Source organism: Malaclemys terrapin, chromosome 1 (assembly GCF_027887155.1).
Source record: "Malaclemys terrapin pileata isolate rMalTer1 chromosome 1, rMalTer1.hap1, whole genome shotgun sequence".
Classification (NCBI taxonomy): Eukaryota; Metazoa; Chordata; order Testudines; family Emydidae; genus Malaclemys; species Malaclemys terrapin.
Window position 1 is genome coordinate 293,533,711 of NC_071505.1, and position 14,149 is coordinate 293,547,859.

The 14,149-nt window shown below is 45.0% G+C and overlaps 1 protein-coding gene across 4 annotated transcripts in view; it reads left to right on the forward strand.

Moving 5' to 3' along the window:
* The window catches only part of LRRC63 (leucine rich repeat containing 63), a 51,501-nt gene extending 37,900 nt beyond the window's left edge, over window positions 1–13,601 (forward strand). Inside the window, exons 8-10 of one of the 4 annotated variants that reach the window (XM_054007874.1) lie at window positions 5,249–5,332; window positions 9,300–9,539; window positions 10,836–13,601. In XM_054007874.1, coding sequence (XP_053863849.1) covers window positions 5,249–5,332; window positions 9,300–9,539; window positions 10,836–11,019 — 508 coding nt within the window. In that variant the 3' untranslated portion in view covers window positions 11,020–13,601. The remainder of the gene's footprint in view (window positions 1–5,248; window positions 5,333–9,299; window positions 9,540–10,835) is intronic. The other 3 variants (XM_054008022.1, XM_054007954.1, XM_054008108.1) reach the window with 3 other exon arrangements.
* Window positions 13,602–14,149: the final 548 nt, after the last annotated feature.

Sequence of the window (14,149 nt, forward strand, 5' to 3'; positions counted from 1 at the left end):
CTGGAGTGTCTAAGGCAATTGCTTGTGTGACTTGTGGTTAGCCAGTGGGGTAAGATCAACATCTTCTTTGTCTGGCTGGTTTGGTTTGCCTTAGAGGTGGAAAAACCCCAGCTTTGGGCGGTGACTGCCCTGTTTTAGCAATTTGTCCTGAATTGGCACTCTCAGTTGGGTCCCGCCAGAACCAGCATCATTACAGGAGGGCAATCAACAGTCTTTGTCCTTTTGATGTCTTACAATGGCTCATTTGGTTTCAAAGACTCTCTTGTCTGAAGGACTAGCACTTTACGTTAATTAATACTTCTTTTCCTGTTTGAGGCCAGTTCTACACTACAGACCTACGTCCATATAACTGCACTACTCAGGAATGTGAAAAATCCACACCCCTGAGTGACATAGTATATTGACCGTAACCCGTGTAGAGAGCACTATGTCAACCGGAGAGCTTAGCGGGGAGATGTATTAACTATGCCAACGGGAGAGCTCTCTTCCATCAGTGTATGGGAGTCTTCATTTAAGTGCTATAGCGGCATAGCTGCATCGGTGCAGCTATACCAATGCAGTGTAGACCTGCCCTTGTGGTTTTAATCTGAGGTACATTCTTTTCATCCAACAGCACATAATGCACATTATGACAAATATTGTTCCAATTAGTACAAAGAAAACAATTATGAGATGAATCATAATATTTAAAACTGATGTCCATGAAGGGGAGCAGCCTCTAAAAATGCCATACCAATGGTGCACCATCATTTGTTGAGCTTGTGTGGATACTTTCAGAATTTCAGTTCCTTGGTGCAAAATAGCCAGACTTCGTGTTAGTACTTTTGACCGGGTTGCTGCAGTTAATTGACTAATCTGCTTATTCCCTGCTAGCCATTGGTATGAGGTGGTCCAATTAACCCCCAAAATAAAAATAAAACTCAGGGCATATTATTGGTATCTACTAGGTTAACATCCTTATTTTTATGAACTGGAAATTAGTAAGTCATGGTGGGAGTTCGCAATATTGTCACATTGCACATACATTGTTGTACAGGTGGCCTCTGAGTATACTTTTCCTGCCACACAATTTTTTCCAGTCCAATAATACAAACATAATTTTCCCCATCATAGTATACTTTGGTGGTGCTATTATCCAGTTCATCCCAGTAGCATGTTGCTAAATTTTTGATTTGAACGGCGCAATGCTCCTCTAAAATTGCCAAGTTGGGGCATATCCACTGTCGAGTAGTCCATTTTTTTACACCCATGGGGCAATCATTGATTTCTTCTTTATTATTTAAATACATTCCTGCCAATCGTGGGGCCCAAATATGCCTTCCCTGTAGGGTTGGGAGTGCTAAGAAAGACTATAGGGTGTTCAGGTATCTGGCAGGGTGAATCCGCATCACCTGGCTAGCAATGTGTCCAATTAGGGTGTTTGTGTATACGTCTGAGTCCATAAGCTTATACCATTCTGAAATATAAGGGAGGAGAAGATTATTTCTCTGTCTGCTGAGAAGGGGAGTTAAGGCAGACATATCCTTGGCTCGAATCCAATCCATCTCTCTTTCTGTTAAAACAATGGCTAACAGCTGTTGCTCAGAACACCATAAGGCTATAGCTATTTTATCAGCTATGTCTCGCATAGTAAGCCCAAAATGGATGATTGATGTGGTCCCAAGTGTGCCACTGTAGATTTAACGTATCCACCCCTGTCTGTACCAACTCAGTGATTTGGTGTTCTTGCCTTTTTGCTATTCTGTGGTGTAAAGCTTCTACCGCACAGGCCTTTGTTTTTAATGCTTCCAGATCCACTGAATTTAATATTCCTGTTCCAGCTCCTCTGCCTCCCAGTATAGTACTGGCTAGAGCTCTCTTCCCTTGAAGGGGAGAATGTTTTTGTTTCAAAGAGCCATACCAAGCGTTGAATAAGGGGGTGCTGTATGGTGCACATTCGGGCCGTGTGATGGTTACATTATCCTTTGTCCAATTAACTGTGATGTGTAGCGTTGTTATCCTGGGTGCCATGTATGCCTTAATTGGTGGTTATTTCTTAAGTAAATGTGGGTAGGGACTTTCCATGATTGGAAGGCAGTTTAACAGTAGCACTGTTAGGTTGCCCACAAAAATAGTTTTGTTCACCCACACTGTAACCGTGCACGCCTCTAATGGTCCTGGTGTGAATGGTAGAAAGGTGTGTGAACCAGGTTCACTGGGTTCACAAAAAGGATTCAAATCCATAATCGACTCCATAGGGGTTATCACCTCAATCACGCAGTCATGATCCTCATTGGTTATATTAACTCAGGCTTGCAATGTAATTTGTGTGAAGGTCCAGTACAGGGTATTGTTATGTATGGGTATTTCCTGAACCCTGTTCCACTCTGTCCAATTAAACTATTGTAGCCCCCAATGTACATATGTTATCCCTGAACCCCAAAAGCTTATGAATATCCCCCAAAATAACAACATCTTACCCTTAGCAGGTTTCTGGCAAGACTCCCTTAGGATCAGGTAGTGTGCGAGGGAATCTCTATCGGGAGAAATTCACGTGATTATTGGCAGGTATACTTCTAGTCCATATTAAATATAATATGTAATATAATATAAAATATATGAAATATTAAATATAATTGTGTAATAATTCAACACAAACAAATTAGGAAAACAATTTTATCTGTGACACATGAACCCACTTAAGTTTGCCGTCTTTTTCAATATGGTACACTAGTGGGCCAAGATGGTCAACTACGGAATAGGGACCTGTCCACTTAGAATCCAGGGCATGATCCTTTTTCCCTAGCTTTAAATACATTACCTGGTCACCGGCTTCCCATAGCTCAGAGTCGGTGACTTTTTGCTTGTACAATTTTGTATTCATTTGTTCAATGGCATGACTCACCCTATATTGTAAGATAGTTTTGTCTTCTTGCAATTGTTTAAGCCACTGAAAGTAGTCATGCTGGGTTGCTGTAGGGTGTTCTTCAGAATCTCTAGTGAGGCATTCAGGATTAATCATTAACCGCATCGGTTGCCAATTTGGTACAGCTGGATTTTTGGCTTCAGCCTGTCACTGCTGCAGATGGCAGCCAGAATCAAGGGCAGCTTTTCAGGCCAGTTCTTACTGGTGTGGTCTACTACTTTTCGCAGTGCCTCTTTATGGTGTGATTCATTCTTTCCACCTGTCCTGAGGATTGGGGTCAGTACGGGATATGAAACTTTTGTTTAATTCCCAAAGCATGCATCATCATGGTAAAAATTTCCCCCACAAATGCACCCCCATTGTCTGCATCTATAACCTTGGGGGTCCACACCTACATACCACTTCTGTAGCCTTGGTAATTTTATTTTGTGCTTAAATTTCATGTTCATTATTATTTTCCTAATATAATAATCTCTTTTTTTTTAAAAAATCACAATACACAACAATGCTAGCAACAAGACAAGACAAACAACACAAAACATATTTTTTGTCGCAACAGTAGAGCCATGATATTCTGAGTTGCTTCACAGCTGGTTCCATTTTTTTTGCACATGCAGCATCCTACACTATTCATAAGGTCTAAACACCAAACACATTCTTATAACTCTAATATTTATCTTAACAATACTAACACCCAGGTAAGTCAGACTGGTTTCCAGCTATGTATTTGTTAGTGTTCAGTGAGGGCCTGGCCCTTCACATGAGCTGGTACCTGGTCTGCCAGCATCACAGCTAGTAACAAATAGTACTGGAGGATAATATTTTCACAATTTCTAGTGGTCTCTAATGGAGCCACTGCTTGGGCTTATTCTACTCCTTGCATTGGCCTGTCAAATGCACACAGGCCATGGTTACACAGGAAAACCCAATGCCACAGTCCTCAGCCTAATACACCTATCAGGTCTATCTCTGTGTGGCTCTTTGAACCTCTTGCCAGCAGTGACAGTACAGTTGGCTGATTGTCTTGCTGCTATTGTGTACCATTTGCTGGCTTCACTCAAGTGACTCCTCTGAGGATTTGCAGAATATAGTATAGGAGTTGAAGGAGTTGAATACGCTTTGGGACTCTTAACCTACCAGTACTTCAACTTCTCTCTCTCGCTCTCTCTGGGTGGGGATTTTGGCTCACAAACACACACCAAGGAGGGAGGCGAGGAGGAATCCTGTTCGGAATAAATTCATAATGCAGCTATTTCACTCATAATATTGCTTTATATTGTCAGCACATTAGCTTCTGTGCATGGAGTTATTTCCAATTTTGCGGTGACACCACATCTTAGTGGAATGTTTTCTGTTTTCTGCTCATTTTTGACCACCATGAGCCTAAGAAATGGATGGTTTTGAAATGACTTCTTCCCTTCCAGACACCTGTATGGGAGTAAATCAGTCTTTTTAAACTTTCAACAGTTAACACTGATAGCAGTTGCCCCATCACAGATTTTATAGGTAGTGTGATAGACTCAGGCCAGTTGGGTACAGCAGAATAGCAGAAGGCAGATATACTGACCACTGGATTAACAGTTTTCTGTTCCCTGATTGACCAGAACAGGGGCTGCTCCAGGCTAATGAGAACACCTGACTCCAATTAACCTGCAAAGAGTCAGGTGAGGCCATTAAGCTAATGTGACCACCTGACTCTAATTAAGGCCCCGCTGATACTCTAAAAAGGGTTCATTCCAGTCAGGCAGAGGAGAGGCAGGGAGTCAGAGGAGAGGCAGTGTGGCTGGTTAATGAAGATACCCTCAAGTTATTGATAAGAGAGCGCTAAGGTAAGGGAGAAGCAGGAGAGCTGTGGGGAAGTGGCCCAGGGAAATGTAGCAACGCTGGCAGTGAAAGGTTGGCTGCCAACAGCTGCTACCATTAGGGTCCCTGGGCCGGAACCTGGAGTAGAGGGTGGGCCTGGGTTCCCCCCAACCCACCACTACAGGAACACCTCCTGGGAGGGGAAGTCAGGCCCCTGTCAGGACAGGAGGCTAAACTGTTCTAAAACCAGCCCTAGGGACAACAGAGACTGTGGGAGTTCTCTCACCAACCTCCTTGCTGGTTTATGATGAAAAGGGCTCAGTAGACTGTAACCCTGGCTCTAGAGAGAGAAGGGCTACGTGGAGGGTCACAGAGAGCCACTGAAGCTAGCATATACCGCCTAGAAGCGCAGGACCCATGGGGACAAGGTCAGAGCTCTGCCACAGTAGATATAAATAAGATATAGACAATATATCAGTTAGCATAGATCCATGTATTTAACTAGTTCTTCTGTAATGTACTGTGTTTTCTCTCTTTCAGGCTGTTTTTATTACCATATCTTAGTTATCTGGATGTTTCCTTCAATGATATTAGTGTTATCCCTCATGAAATCAGGAATCTCAGGTATTGATACATAATATACACTGGAACCAGACCTATGTGTAAAAATATTGTGAGCCTATTAGAAAGTTGATTGTTATTAGTAAATCTGGAGTAACGCCACTGATGTCCATGGATTTATTCTGGATTTGCACCGATATAACAGAGATCACAAACTGGCCTACTGCCCTGTGACAGGGGTCTGATTTTTACAATTAAATGTGTGTCCAGTTGCTTAAATATCATGATTATGCTTGTAAATCAGGTAACTTCACACAAATTATGATCATTGTGCCCATATGCATGTGCACTTGCCTAATTTGCATGCATGAGCCCTGTAATTGTATGCACCCAAATCATGTAAACCACATTGTCTTTCCCAGAATATGCAAGTGAAGGTGTGATTGCAGTGCAGGTAGGCATACCTGCGCTAGCTTTAATCCGGCTAGCATGGGTAACAATTGTAGTGACCATGTGGGTGCAAGGGTTTTAGCATGGGCACCAGAGTACATACCGGGGATCCCCTTGTACACTGATTGCTAGCCCATGCTCCCATTTCTTCACTACTATTATTACACATTAGCTAGGTTAAAGCTAGCACAGGTACGTCTCCTGTGCCACAATTACACCTTCACTTGCAGTGTAGACATACCCTCCGTGTGTTTGTGTGTGATAGGCAGGGGAGGTTAATACTTTGGCTTCATGGGAATGATACAACAGAAACTTTGTGACAGATGGAAAAGTTTTTTCTGAAAAAAAACATAGAATTCAGATACCTTTTAGAATTAAGGTTAACACCTTTGAGGTATATTGTATTAAAAGCAATTGTATATGTGTTATTGTGGCATTGTATGTACCTTCTCTAGTAGGGATGGGGATGCTAATATACTTCTTCCATTATAAACCCTTTGAAGCCACCCTCTGGAGAGATTCACATATACCAGTTCAGAGTGGATTCTCCAGGGACCAACAGACAAAGAAAGGGTTTTTGGATGAACAGCCTGGTTTTAAACTGGCTCATGGCCAGTAAAGCATCTGACTTGCTGTACCTAAACAAATAGTGAGAACTCTGTTTTTCTCCGACACCTTCTTCCTGATCCAGCAAACGGACAGGACCCATGTTCCAGGGAGGGCCCCAGTCCTTTAGGGAAGTGGCTCTCAACCTTTTCAGACTACAGTACCGCTTTCAGGAGTTTGATTTGTCTTGTGTACCCCCAGATTTCACCTCCCTTCAAAATTATTTGCTTATAAAATCAAACATAAAAATACAAAACTGTCACAGCCCCCTATTCCTGAAAAATTACTCTCTCATTTTTACCATATAATTATAAAATAAATCAATTGGAATATAAATATTGCACTTTTCAGCATATAGTATATAGAGCAGTATAAACAAGTCACTGTCTATGAAATTTAGTTTGTGCTGACTTAGCTTGTGTTTTTATGTAGCCTGTTAAACTAAGCAAATATCAAGATGAGTTGATGTACCCCGTGGAATACCACTGCATACCCCCAGCAGGGCCGGTGCAAGGATGTTTCGCGCCCTGGGCGAAACTTCCACCTTGCGCCCTCCCCGAGCCCTGTGGCAGCTCCCTGCCCTGAGGCGCCGCCTCCTGCAGCAGCTCCCCTGCCCACTCTGCCCTGAGGCGCGCCCCTGTGGCAGCTCCCCACCCCCTTGGCCCAGGGAGCCGTGCGGCAGCTCCCCACCCTAGCTCACCTCTGCTCCGCCCCCTCCCCGGGCCCTGTGGCAGCTCCCCGCTCCCCCACCCCCCCCGTCCTGAGGCACCTCCCCCGCGGCAGCTCTCCACCCTGAGGCAGCTTCCCCCCCCCCCGCCCGGGGAGCAGTGTGGCAGCTTCCCACCCCAGCTCACTTCTGCTCCGCCTCCTCCCCGAGCATGCCGTCGCTGCTCCACTTCTCCCGCCTCCCAGGCTTGCGGCACCAATCAGCTGTTTGGCGCCACAAGCCTGGGAAGGAGAGAAGCAGAGCGGGGCAGCATGCTCAGGGGAGGAGGCAGAGCAGAGTTCCCCTGCATGCCGCCCCTCCCTTACTTGCTGCAGGTGGCCCTCCCCACACCCTCCAGCCCCAGCTCCCTCCGCCTAAATGCCGACGATGACCGGGGCGGCCAAAGATCCGGCTGCCGCAGTCGCCGCTGAAGAAAATGCCACCCCCCCAAATGCTAGCACCCTAGGCGACCCCCTAGATCACCTAAGAGGTTGCACCGGCCCTGACCCCCAGGGGTATATGTCTCCCTGGTTGAGAACCACTGCTCTAGGGAAGGGTTGGAAGGGCAGGGCCCACTGAGGCCCCATATGACTGTTGGCATGTTCTGAACTGAATCTGTGATTAATTTGTTTCTAAAAGGCAACCCTTAATGTGGGGTGTTGAAGGACTGCTCCTTCCAGAGCCCATGTTAGGTCTGGGGTGAGGATTGGTCCGTTTATTAGTATGTGTGTAGATTCTTTTATTGTTTTAATGTTTTTTCTGTAATGCTTTGTAACTTAAGAATAAAGTAGGTTTGCATAGGAAGTGCTGTATGATACCTTATAAGTGCAACAATTACACCTGTTAACCATCCCTAAAGAGAAAGCACGTAGGTGCCATTGGGCAACTTGTCTGTGCTGGGAGTAACGCAGTGAAGGCAGGGAACTGTGCACCCTGGTGATACTCCAGTCAGAAGGGAGAGAGAGATGGGTCTCTGCCCAGAACAGCTAATGACTGGGAGAGCTGGTAACTTGAGAACGGTTCCCCTTGCTGGACTGTAGAGGGGGAAAACAGGTGCCATTGCCCTAAACTGACACTATGCAAGAGGAATTTTTTTCCCACAAAAGGTCAATCTGTCTCTGTTTTTGGTTAGAAAGTTTGTGGGTATATCCGCAGCTGTCTATATGAGCAGAAGGGGGGCAGATATTGAAGTATACTTACATGTTAATAAGCAAGAGTGTGAAGTTAAGAACATACACACTTACCATTAAGTTTTTGAGAAATCTGATTATTAATAATAATAATGGAGATATCCCATCTCCTAGAACTGGAAGGGACCTTGAAAGGTCATCGAGTCCAGCCCCCTGCCTTCACTAGCAGGACCAAGTACTGATTTTGCCCCAGATCCCCAAGTGGCCCCCTCAAGGATTGAACTCACAACCCTGGGTTTAGCAGGCCAATGCTCAAACCACTGAGCTATCCCTCCCCCATGATGGCCTGTGTGTGTGTTTTGGAGACCTGTCTTAAGCACAGGACCAGCTCTAGGATTTTTGCCGCCCAAAGCAAAAACAATTTTGGCCGTCCCCCCTCGTATTTAATTACCCCACCCTCTGCCCTGTCTCAATTCCACCCCTTCCCCAAATCCCCAGCCCTGCCTCCTCCCCCTAGGCTCTCAAGCCTGGGATGGAGGGGTAGCAGCGGCGTGCGAAACGACCACTCGGGATCTCCCCCTCCCTCCCAGGTTTGAGAGCCTGGGAGGGAGGGGGAGACTCCGAGTGGCCGCGGCGTGGGCGCCGCTTCTCCCCCTCCCTCCCAGGCGCCCAAGCCTGGGAGGGAGGGGGAGCAGCAGCGCGCGAATCAGCTGTTTCGCGCGCCATGGCAGCAGCAGCGGAGGTGAGCTAGGGCGGCCGGGGCACATTTTTAGGGGCAGCATTCTGGCGCCGGCCATGCCGCCCCCTAAAAATGTGCCGCCCCAAGCACCAGCTTGTTTTGCTGGTGCCTAGAGCCGGCCCTGCTTAAGCATTCCGTTGGATACACACACAATCCCTTATTTCCAGTTGCACTAGTTGTTTAAATTGTACTTCAGAAAATAATTCTCTTTGTGCACATCATTGCATCAACACTTAAAATGTATTTTTTTTTTTTTTTTTTTTTTAAATCTTAGCCTTCTATACATACAGATACTTGTGCTATCTTGGTGCAGTAACTCAGCAAGTGGGAAGTAGGCTGTGTGTACAATTATAGCTGAGATGAATTGTGTACATAATTTGGTGGTCTTTAAAATTACAGAGCACTGGAATGTCTGAATGTTGAAGGAAATCAGCTTTGTGCTTTGCCTTGTGAGGTTTTGAAACTTCCCCTGAAACTCCTTTACACAGAAAATAATTTAATGCATCCCTTCTTATGGAAAGAAAACAGCCAGAACCAACCACAGAGACTTACTGATCTGGCTGCCCTTTGCTTCTCCAGAAACAACATGTGGCAAAGATATACTGAGATCTCAAAGGATATTCAAGAAATATTAAACAAGTAAGTGACAAATCTCCAGCTGCCACTCTGGCTTCCATGGGAGTTTTGGTTACACAAGAAATGTACCAATGGCCCCTAATCACTTATTCTGGCAATGTCAGAACGACACCAGCTTTAGACCTGGTAATGTGTATTTTCTCCATCATGAAACCACCTCTGTAGATCTCCACTGTAGGAGCTGCATGCCATGCATTGTGAGCCACAGAATAGGCTAAGAGAAGTTATTGACATCTTCACATTAAACTAAAATAATGCTGATCAATAATATTGCTGTTACTTATTGGTCAATATATAACAAGTCCCATGCAGGAATACTAAGCTATGTATCTGAATGCATACCAGACCTATGTATTTTTGATAATACATGGAACTGTACGTTTAATCAAGTTCATCAAACATCATGTGCAAATGACTGCTTTGATCCATTTAACTAGCTTAGGGTTCTGTACTGCCACCTATCACCATAGTATATTCCAGCCAGAAATGTTTGCTGCAGCCTCATGTTGAGGTTGTGCACTGAACCAGTCTGTTCAAGAGAGCTGTGAGCTTCAGAACAACCTAAGGCTGGGTCTACACTACCCGCCTGAATCGGCGGGTAGAAATCGACCTCTCGGGGATCGATCCCCGAATCAACGCTCTTACTCCACCAGCAGAGGTGGGAGTAAGCGCCGTCGACGGCAAGCCACAGAGGTCGATTTTTGCCGCCGTCCCTACAGCGGGGTAAGTCAGCTGCGATATGTTGAATTCAGCTACGTTATTCGCGTAGCTGAATTTGCGTATCTTAAATCGACCCCCCCCCCCCCCGGTAGTGTAGATGTAGCCTAAGTTGAAAGAAATACCAGCTCCATTTCTGGGAGTGGCAGCGCTATCTCCACCCATGCACTGCATCTCTCTATCTTCATTTTGTCTGCCTCAGACTTCCACTTCTCCTCTTTCCCCACTGGAGCCATACAAGAATAACTACACCCTTGGGGCTAGAGTAATTACCGCCTTGGAATAGAGAGCAGCCTACACCATAATGTAGTTCAGGAAGTGCAGGAACTTTCCATAACCATCAGTCTCAGAATCAATCTGAGGCCAGCTAGATCCCTTAATTTCTAGTTGAGGATGCAGAAAGTGAACTGGAATGTACTAAGCAACAGACGGTCCTGTGGCACCTTTAAGACTAACAGTTAGTTAGGACCCTCTGTTGCTTTTTACAGATTCAGACTAACACAGCTACCCCTCTGATACTGGAATGTACTGTGTGTGTATAGTCATGTGCAATGTTTCTAACTCATTTTCTCTCCATTTTAGCTGTAGAGTCTGTGACTGCTGCAAAGGACCCTTGTATGGTCAAGGACTTCGTCTCATTCGATCTTGCAGGAACGTATTTAGATTCCGCAAACTTCCTTTTCTCTTTAATGCCTGCTCACCATCCTGTTACAGCAGCTTCATGTCTCAGACTGACTCTTTGACTCGAATGCTTTATGGAAATTGATCTGGGTTGCAGAAGAGAAACGGATGATATAATGCAGTTAAGAAATATGAGGTCTTGTAGGTCATGTTGTACAAGAAAATAGCTTGTGATACTGGAATGTTTAGGATCGCTTTCTCTGTGCAATTATCATATACTCCTTAAGCTGCTTTCTGGCCTAAATGTTCTAAAGGAGTCTTTGTCTGTTTAGGTTTGTTTGGGATCACTCACTAGCCTTCTCGTGTGCTGTGTAGACAGACCCATAGCTCCCAGAGGAGTAGTGTGGATGTAACCTGGCTTTGATTTGAATAGAACTTGATTAAAGTATGCTAGTAAAACTGCTTTTTTCCACTGGTATAAAAAGTGCTTTAAAGTGCTACACTAAGTTGGCTATTAGTAACTGTTAAATGCACAATTACAAAAAGGTGCCTCTTGAACATGTCTGCAACCCATACTTAATATACTGTTGGTAATCCAGGTGCAGAGTCTGTATGTGGGCTAAAATTCTCAAACAACTAATGATTTTTGGATACCCAACTGGAGACACCTCAAGGAGGCCTGATATTTCAGAAAGTGCTGAGCACTCAATCTGAAAATCAGACCTTGTTAAATTGTCTCAGGTTGGCATCCAAAATCACTAGTTGCTTTTGGAAATCTTGGCCGTAGTGCATATTTTATTACAAATAGCTTTGATAAAGGAAATTCACGCTAAAGTGAAGTTTGCTAGATAGCATTCTCATTTATTTGAACACAAGATAGACTATTGGAGTCTAATGTCTGGCTGATTACATGTATGTATGTGTTTGTATAGTCATTAATTTTTTTAGTGTGAAAATCTAAGATAGGAGATTGCCAAAGGAACCCTGTAATTTGTATTTAAAGGATTTTTGGGCTGTCTGCTTTTAATAACATTTTATATAATGTGACATTGTCAAATACAAAACATTGGTTGCTGGAAAATTAATAAAAAACTTAAACTTGAGGGCAGGAGAAAAATTTGCTCTGCAAATTTCAAAAGATTGTCTGTCAGATTTCCTAAGTAGGAAGTCTGAATTTCTTCACCCTCAGTCGCCAGTTTTGATTTGATGGGCTTGCTGTCCTCAAAATGACCAGCAGCAGCAGCCAATAGGAGCACACGGTTTTGGTGGCATCTGTGGAGAGATCTTTTATGGCTGATGTCTTTCCCCAAAATCTCCTCTATTTCAGGGAAGTATAGTCACAGCAGAAATGTTCATAGTTCAGCATTTTGCTTGTTTGAAGTTATAATGGTGTTTATCCCACACAGGCCATGAAGGGGTTAATGTAGGCCTGAGAGACCAATTTTAACCCACGTGGTTGCAACTGGAGGGTGAGCCAGACATAATTGGAGAAGAAGCCAAACTGGGTTGTGGTTATTAGAGAGGGAACCCACAGTAGAAGAATGCTGTGGGGGGAGGAAAAAGTAAGTCTTCAGTCACTCTCTGGGATTAGAGAGACCAGGACAGTTGAGGAGTAAGCCCTGGGATCCTTGCCTGTGTGTAGAGAAGGCTGGTATATGGCTAGGAGAGACAGGGAGCAGCCACTGGGGTGGAGCTGGTTCTAGAGGTATGCCCTGAAAGAAAGCAACATCTGGACTTCTAAGGAGGGAGTCCTGGGAGTCAGTCAGGGAATACAGCAGGGGAACTGAAAGAGGGATGAAAGGTCAAGCCCAAGGAAGGCAGAAGTGGGGTTAAATTTTAATTGTGGGTTTGGGATTTTGTTGGGGGATTCCAGGTGAGGGCCCTGAAAGTAAGAATAACCTAGAGAGGTTGTAGGGGAGAAGGCGGTAAGGTGAGTGAGGTATGGGAGGAAGAAGTCTAAGGTCTGGTCTGCACTACAGACCTATGTTGGTATAACTACATCACTCAGGGGTGTGAAAAATTCACATCCCTGAGCGACATGGTTATACCAACCTAACCTCCTGTGTTGACAACACTATGTTGGTGGGAGAACTTCTCCCATCAATGTAGCTACCACCTCTCAAGGAGGTGGATTAACTACACCCACAAGAGAGTTCTCTCCTGTCAACTTACAGCATCTTCATTAAAGTGTTACAGCAGCGCAAGTTGCCCAATGCAGCATTTTAAGTGTAGATGCCTCCTAAGGAGGTGACAGCAAGAAGTCTGGGGCCGTGAACTTTGCCAGTCTGACCTATGGTCCCTGGACTGGAGCTCAGTGGAGTAGGAGGGCTGGGTTTCCCTACCAGCCACTGGTAAAGTGGTGTGAAGCTCTGAGAAAGGGCCAAGGATGATGGAGAGCCCTGAAAGAAAGGTGTGAGGACTACAGATTTCTGAGGACTGAAGAACTTTTTGTCAGCATATTTGAACTTTTATTTGTTGGACGTTGTTACCCCCAAAAGGGCTAAGACTAAACTGACCTGTACACCTGGGGGAATTCTGCACCTAAAAATTCTGCAAAATTCTGCATATTTTATTTGTCAAAATAACACAATATAATTATGCCACTTTCAATTATTTTGGCAATTTATTTCAAAATACCTGTCGACAAGTATGTCTCTAACAATACAAATAACAAAAAAGATTCAGGAAATGTTTTCTGACAAATAGATTCCTTCCTAGGCATATTAATACAGAAGTCTGAGTAATAATTCATTTAAACTACTATACAGAAATGTATTTCCAGCACCCCTCAGAAGCAGTGCAAAGGCTGGGGGAAGTCAGGGGTAATGGAGGAGCTGAGGGAGAGGGAAGTAAGTGCTGGGAAGGAGCTTGGGAATGAAACTGGAGGGTTGTTGTGTGCAGGTGGGAGAAGTATACAAGGTTTTTTTTTTGGGGGGGGGGATTGTCAGGGAGTTGGGAGCCTCCCCCATGCAGCCCCTGGATGACTGCTAACTGCTCCCGTTCAGTTAGGCACATCTGCTCCTGTGCCCATGTGTCCCTGCACCCCCACCTCAGCCACCCTTCCTCCCTCCATCCCTGTGTGTCCTTGCACCCCCCCCAACTAAGCTTCCCCTTCTCCCCATATGACTCTGCACCCCCACTCAGCCAACCCCCACCCCCATGTATCCCTGCATCGCCACTCACCCAATCCCCACCCCCATGTGGCCCTGCCCCTATGCCCCCCATCGCCATGTGTCTCTGCACCCGTAGTCCCATTCAGTCCCCCAGTCTATGTG